Source organism: Eulemur rufifrons, chromosome 13, assembly GCF_041146395.1.
Source record: "Eulemur rufifrons isolate Redbay chromosome 13, OSU_ERuf_1, whole genome shotgun sequence".
NCBI classification, from domain to species: Eukaryota; Metazoa; Chordata; class Mammalia; order Primates; family Lemuridae; genus Eulemur; species Eulemur rufifrons.
The window spans coordinates 10,295,427-10,303,275 of NC_090995.1; the positions used below are offsets into that span (position 1 = coordinate 10,295,427).

The 7,849-nt window shown below is 43.6% G+C and overlaps 1 protein-coding gene across 2 annotated transcripts in view; it reads right to left on the reverse strand.

Annotated features, from left to right (window-relative positions):
* The window catches only part of HERC6 (HECT and RLD domain containing E3 ubiquitin protein ligase family member 6), a 45,805-nt gene extending 39,810 nt beyond the window's left edge, over window positions 1-5,995 (reverse strand). For both annotated transcript variants that reach the window (XM_069485358.1, XM_069485357.1), the window contains exons 1-3: window positions 5,197-5,995; window positions 3,651-3,810; window positions 1,417-1,493 (exon numbers count right to left, since the gene is read on the reverse strand). In XM_069485358.1, the coding sequence (XP_069341459.1) occupies window positions 1,417-1,493; window positions 3,651-3,810; window positions 5,197-5,395 (436 nt within the window). In that variant the 5' untranslated portion in view covers window positions 5,396-5,995. The remainder of the gene's footprint in view (window positions 1-1,416; window positions 1,494-3,650; window positions 3,811-5,196) is intronic.
* Window positions 5,996-7,849: the final 1,854 nt, after the last annotated feature.

Below are 7,849 nucleotides of genomic sequence, written 5' to 3' on the forward strand. Positions count from 1 at the left end.
AATGCTCATCATCTCTAATCATTAGAAATTTTTCAAAAGAAGACATAATAATGTCCAGCAAACATTAAAAAATGCTCAAAACCACAATGAGATATCATCTAACTCCAGTGAGATTGGCTTGTATCAAAAACCCCCAAAGCAACAAATGCTGGCAAGAATGTGGAGAGATAGGAACACTCTTACACTGCTGGTGGGACTGCAAATTAGTGCAACCTCTTTGGAAAAGAATTTGGAGATACCTCAAAGACCTACAGGTAGAACTACCATTCGATCCAGCAATACTACTATTAGGCATCGACCCAAAGGAACAAAAGACATTCTATAATAAAGACATCTGCACTCGAATGTTTATGGCAGCACAATTCACAATTGCAAAGATGTGGAAACAACTCAAGTGCCCATCAATACATGAGTGGATCAATAAAATATGGCATATGTATACAATGGAATACTACTCAATTTTGAGAAACGATGGTGATCTAGCACCTCTTATATTTTCCTGGATAGAGCTTGAGCCCATCCTCCGAAGTGAGGTATCACAAGAATGGAAGAATAGGCACCACATGTACTCGCCATCAAGCTGGCACTGACTGATCAACACTAAGGTGCTCACACAGTAGTAATATTCTTTCGGGGCAGGGGACTTAGGGTGGGTAAACTCAAAACTAATGGACACAGTGAGCAGTGTAGCGGAGGGGAAAGGGCAGGTCTCAAATCATGGTTGGGATGTGGCAAAGTCATAACGCATAACCAAAATGTACCCCCATAATTTCCTGAAATAAAAAAATTTTTTTTAAAAGCTGGGTGTAAATTTCCCTTTGTAAATGTGCCCCCATTCTCCCACACCAAGGAGAGAAGAGCAAATTTCACCACTGGAGACAAAGAGTTGGCACTGAGATGAGTCTGCATAAACAAATCTTAATAAAATAATCCTTTCTTCCATTAGTTTCCGCATGTAATTTCTAGTCACTTTCCCACAATTTATCATCCCTTGAAGCCCAAACTCCCTCTCCTTTCTTAAAATGGTATATGTTTCCAAGTGTAACCACTTCTTTTAGTTTCACTTTTCTGTGAACTTCTTTACTCGAATATATTAATAAAAATTGGGTTCCTTTTCTCTGTCAATGTATCTTCTGTTCATTTAATTCTCAGCCCCCAGACACTAATCCTAAAGGGGTCATGTAAACAAAGATAGCCCTTTATGACAATAAGACATGAATTAGGCACTATTTAGAGTACAATAAGAACAAAGAAATTGGGAAAAAATTAGAACAACATATCTTATAAAACCTGAAAAGTGAAAAATGTCTAAATGCATTCAAAATGAATCCTAATGCATTCAAAATCAATAGTTATCATTCCTGTGCAAAAAATGACTTCCTAATGACACTTACAGATTCAAAAAGTGTTGTTTACCTTTTGATAATGCCAGGGAGTGGTAGTGTCCACAGGAAACTTGTATTATTTTTATACCAGTCAGAGTTGTTATTTTCCTATAACAAAAATGATACAAAATCTGTTAATCCTTATACAGGGTGAATTGCCAAGTGAGCTACAGACATCTAAATGAATCTCAAGTAATACGTCTGGCCTAGGAAAACAATTTCATCTGCTTGTATTTCTGTAGTACCTTTATTCTAAAGCCCTCAAACTGTTTTTAACATGACATCAACATGTACAAAGGTACAGGACAGAATCCAAAACAGTATATATTGCAAAAGGGATTTTTACTGGGCTTTAATACCTTATATAATGTACTAATATTTACTCTATACTTATTGGTCTATAAATTCCCTTATACACATATAGCATAGGGCTTCAGAAGTTATAGAACACCAACACCTTGATCACCTAATTTGAGCTCTGTGAGATAAAGAAATCATTAAGTTGAATCATACAAAATTGCCATTTTTGTGGATCAAAAACACATAATGAGATGGAGCAGAGACCCCTTTTAGGAGCCTGCCAGGCTCCCTGCAAGGCATGTAAATAAAGGAAAAATCTTGAGTTCCGCCAAGGGAAATTCCAGGCACCTAGATGGCCTTGAAAAGTAAATGAGCGACCTTGTAAGCAACAAGACAGTAGTAACAACAGTCCCCCTATGGAAACTAAAAGATGACATCCGGACCCATGTTCTGGAGTAAGTTTTCAGAACCCTCCACCAGGTGGAAAATGAAGACCAGGGAGAACTGAGGACTGAACTCTGACCATGGCTCTTTGTTCTAAACTTCTCCCCGAGGGGTGTGGAAAGAGCCATCCCCACATTAAAAATCCTTTCTGCTGACCCCAAGTTTTAGACAAGGACTTCCTCCCTTAACTAATCACTAATCAAACACTCTCTGAATCCACCATGACCCATAAGCCCCCACTTCAGATAACTTTTGCGTATCGATTTATGATTTTGCCTGCAACTTCTGCTTTCCTGAAAAGTACTGCTGCCTTTAAAAAACCCTTGCTTGTAAGCTAGCAGGGAATTCAGGTCTTAACATTAGCTGCCCATTCTCCTTGCTTGGTGCCATGCAATGAATTACCATTTTCCCCGGCTGCAGATCTTGGCATCGGTGTCTGGCTTTATTGCCCTGGGCCGGCAGATCCTAGCTCAGTTTGGTAACAATAACTACCAGCAATTTCATACAGTTGAACCCAGCGGAAATCCAAGAGCTCACAAGTTGGAAAACTAGACTCAAGCCCTGGTCTTTTCATTCCAAGTTACATGCTCATTTCCCCAAGTCACACTGGTTTTTCATGGAATTTAATGACCAGAGGAGGTAACGAGAGGTAACTTCCTAGTATTAAAAAGCATGGCTTTGAAAATTCCCTAAGCATGTAATTCACAAATACACAGTTCAGAGGTAACTGATTGTCGTATTACTTGTCCTGGGAAACTGTTTGTGAGGAAATGTGATATTTCTCCCCATTTTACTAAGTGAAATATTAGGACCCAGTGGCTTATGGCAAGCCAAAAGGTTATGTTGAGAGCAAAACTTCCTCTTGCAACTTGAGTCCAGCGTTTGGGGGCCTGATAATTAACTGACACTAGATTAACAGGACAAAAAGGCAAGGTGTTTTTACACTTGTGCTCTATTGCAGAATAGCCCAAAGTGAAGGTTTATATATATCAATGTCATAAAAGGGGAGTTTTCAGGCCTTTCAGTTGGAGACAATGGAAGGTTCTATTGGGCTTTTTAATGGTAACGGTAACAGGTAGTTTGTCTTCCTGGCAGCTGAATTTGCGGGAAACTCCCCCTGAGGGGGGTTAACGGCAACTGTGTTTTTGGGAGGCTCTGCTTTAGTCAGATAAAGAGAATTCAGATAAGATTTCTTTCTGCATCTTCCCTAGCTCAAATGTTTTCACTTTAGAATAATCTTTATACCACTCTGGGGGGTCCAAGTGGACCCCTACAGTTATAATCCAATAGACAAGATTAAGATTAAGGGGTCACCTCTTCTCATTTCACTCTATCTTTTTCCTTCGTGGGACTCTAATTAAATAACAATTGGTACTGTAAATTTTTTCCTGCTTTCTTCCCCCCACTACACTGAGATTAGGGACCATGTTTGTTAGTTATCTTTATATGCTGTCATCTTGCATGGTGCCTGGCACATGGTACTCAAAAACATCGAACGGTGGAGTGAACGGGAATACTTACTTAGGTATAAAACTTATTTCCTTAAATTCGCCAGTCCCCAGCTGCCCTTCGGAACCGGCTCCCCACGCGAAGACCCTCCCTTTGTGGCAGACAGCCAGGGAGTGCTCCTTCCCGCAGCTCACCAGATCCACATTTAGAGTCTCCAGGGCCCGAATTGGTTCTTTGGGAACAAAAACAAAGCAAAACAAACCCCCCGCCAAGATAATTAATTTAACAACAAGTTTAAGACAGCACTTTCCTTCAAAGGGAAGCGTCAGTCACCCAGATTCCTTGTCTCTTCCAATGGTCTTTTGAATCAAGACCCAAAGTCCAGGCTAAATGTCTGGAGGAAATCAGTGTGTGTTACCCTGTCTTCTCAGGATACAGCTGTGTTAAAATGATCAACTGGGAGTCCCTAAGGCTGACACAACTCCAGCACCTTGGGTTCCTCTGGAGGCCAACTGAAACCCTACTCAGAGTGAACAGTCCTAGCCTAGTCCAAGGAAAATGAAACTTAAGCTTAACCAATCAGAAACCACCAACTAACCCGACTGTGCACTGCCAGTAAAGTTTTTATAACACTTAGGGTTTTGTTTTTTGTTTTATCTTTGTGCTCTTATGTTTTTCAACTATTCACTTTCAATCTGTGCAATGCTAAAAAATTTCCCCAAGGCCGGGCACAGTGGCTCACGCCTGTAATCCTAGCACTCTGGGAGGCTCAGGCAGGAGGATCACTTGAGGTCAGGAGTTCGAGACCAGCCTGAGCAACAGCGAGATCTGTCTCTACTAAAAATAGAAAGAAATGATCTGGACACCTAAACATATATAGAAAAAATTAGCCGGGCATGGTGGCGCATGCCTGTAGTCCCAGCTACTCGGGAGGCTGAGGCAGGAGGATTGCTTGAGCCCAGGAGTTTGAGGTTGCTCTGAGGTAGGCTGACGCCACGGCACTCTAGCCTGGGCAACAAAGTGAGACTCTGTAAAAAAAAAAAAAAAACCCAAAACAAACAAACAAAAAACAACTATATAGTAACATGATTTTTATAAAGATTAAATATATACATTTAAAAAAGACAAGGAGGAAATGCATCAAAATGTTAGCAGTTGCTTTTGGATGTTGGAATTACAGATGTTTTCTTTCCCGTGTTTCTGCAATAGGTAATGATAAAAATGCTATTATATATTTTTTAATTTTAAGAAAAAAGATGCCCAATGGTATTTCTGAGGGAGCTACAGGTGTCCAACTCACAAACCGCTTTTGGCAGGTCAGACTGACTCCTGCAGTTAGGTGCGTGCTGGTGAGGACTGGTGCGGAAGGCTAGCAGGAGGAACTACATCTCAGCCCAGAGGGGGCGCGGTCCAGGTTAGTTTCTGCTCTCAGTTTCGCTTTGGACTTGAATTGGAAACAGAAACAAACCCGAGGCACATCCGGAAAACGAAACTGATGAAGCCGCGCCCCGGAAGAGCGGAGCATCGTTATCCCGTCTCCTGTGCCCCAGCGGACCCCAAGCTGCCAGCACCCACCGCCCGGCCCGCGCGCCCCCGCACCTGGGTCCCCAGCGCTCACCGGGCCGCTCCGCGCGCGGCACGTCCCTCCGGCCCAGCTGGCCCCGGCTGTTGTCTCCGCACGAGTAGACCGTGCCGTTGGTCAGCAGCAGCAGCGAGTGGCGCTCCCCGCTGGCCGCCTGCTGCAGCCCGGCGTCCCCGGGGCCCGCCGCCCGCCGGCGCTGCAGCCCCCGGGAGCCGGCGCCCCGGCACAAGTACATCCCGCTGCTGCGCCCGGCCGCCTCTCGGGTTCTGTGCGTCCCGCCCGCACAGGCTCCCTCCCAAACGCTACTGACTACTGTGTGCCGATTTCCTGGAAATCCGGCGCTGCGTGATGCAGCCGCCCTCTGGCCTCGCCCTCCACCGCCACCACCCTGCCACCCCGCCTGCCACTCGCCCCGGAGCGCAGTCCTGGCCCCAAGTCATCTGGACACCTCACCCACCGCCTGAGCTCCAAGTGCTGCAGAGCAGAGAGGACTCTAGCGGGAAAGTACCTGGATTTACATCCTAATTAAGGCACTTGTGAGCCATGCCACTTTGTCAGGTTACCTAGCGATTCTGTGTCTCAGCCGTCACATCCATGAAATATGGGCAGCGCTCAGCAAACCTAATATGTTAGGGTACTTTTGTAGATAATGTGTAAAGTGTTACAGTAATGCCCAGCGTGCTTAATAAAAGCGTCTGAGTGCCTACCCTCTGCCATACAGGTTTTAGCACTGGAAATAGAATGGCGAGAGGTAAGATCCTCGAGGTTACGTTCTCCTGAGGGAAAGGGAACCTAAATAGACAAATACACAGCATAATATCAAGCGGCAACACGAAGAAAAATAAAACGGGAACTAGAGGGCGGAGGCAGAAGGCACTAGTGTTTCTGAGACATCAGGGGAGCTCTCTCTAATGAGGTGACATTTGAGCAAAGAGCTGAGATGTGGGGAATGAAGGAATGCACCAGGATCATATATATCTACGGGCAGAGGATAAAAAGAAGCAGTTGGAAGGTTTAGAACACAGAAGTGCCATGATCTGACTTTGGTTTTGAAATAATCATTCTGACTGTGTGGAAAGCAATGGGACAAAAATGGAAGCAGAAAGCCAGTTGGCAGAGGCTGCTGAAGGAGCCCAGGTCAGGATGATACTTGGAGTAAGGTGACATCCTAGAGGCGAGGAGAGAAAAAGTTACCAAATCTAAGATGTGGTTGGAAAGAAAGATTTGCTGATGGATTGGATGTGGGAGAAAGAAAGAAAGAAAGGGAGTAAGGATGACTCCAAGGTCGGCCTGAGCAACTGTGTGAACCGTGGCATCCTCCCCTGGGATGGGAAGCCCTGAGGGCGGTGCAGGTTTGGGGCCGTGGATCCGGAGTATTATAGGTCCGTAATGACAACTGTGAGATGCTTGCTACACACGGAGGCAACAGCACAAACCATTCAGGAGCTGGAGAGGGAAGTCAGGGTGGAGTCAGAAAATTTGGGAGCCATCAGTGCAGAGACAGTACTTAAAGCCAGATGGCTGAATGAGATTACCCAGGGCGGGAGTGTGGCTACAGTAGAGCAGAAGTTAGAGGACGAAAACCATAATCTATTCATATAATCTCAACTCACCTCTCTTTATGACCATCTTTTAAATTCTCTAAAGATAAGAAGAAATGTTATTGGTTTTTCTATCTCAGGATTACCCGGCACTTGGTAGATGCTAATAAAGATACACTGGATAAATGGATTGACGAGTGCCAGTAAATGAATAGAATTGATATTTCTGGTTTCATTTTCCTATATACCATATATAACCTTTTTCTGAATAGCAATTTCCTAAATGTATATTTTTTTCCTCAGGCACAAACTGTTAGAGTTTGATATTATCAACATAAGATACTGAGTCTTCATATTATTTCTCTAAAAGATGTCTTGAACTTTGGTACACAATAGATGCACATATTTTCAGGGTACATGTGATAATTTGATATGTTCATATAACCACATCAGGGTAATTGGGATGTTCATCACCTTAAATAGTTATCTTTTCTTTATGCTAGTATTTGAATTATTCTCTTGTAGCTATTTTGAAATGTACAATAGAATAATGTTAACTATGGTTGTCTTACTGATCCTTTGAAAACCAGGCCTTATTTCTTCTATCTAACTGTATATTTGTACCCACTAATCAACCTCTCTTCATCTCCCTGTCCCCCACCCTTCCCAGCCTCTGATAAGCGTTATCTACGGAGACACATGCCTGATCATATCCCTTACCTTTTTAAATGGCTGTCAGCCTGTTGCCTACAGAAAAAGAAACAAAACAAAACCCTTTGCATATAATTTAAGGCCCTCTATGATCTGCCTGTTACCAACCTTTCCATCTTCATCTCACCAACAATTACGTATAACACACACACACACACACACACAGACTACAGTCACAATGAACTACTTTCTTTTTTTTTTTTTTTTTTTGAGACAGAGTTTCACCCTGTTGCCCAAGCTAGAGTACCATGGCGTCGGCCTAGTTCACAGGAACCTCAAACTGCTGGGCTCAAGCAATCGTTCTGCCCCAGCCTCCTAAGTAGCTGGGACTGCAGGTGTGCACCATGATGCCAGCTAATTTTTCTATTTTTAGTAGAGATGGGGGTCTAACTCTTGCTCAAGCTGGTCTCGAACTCCTGACCTCAAGCAATCCTCCT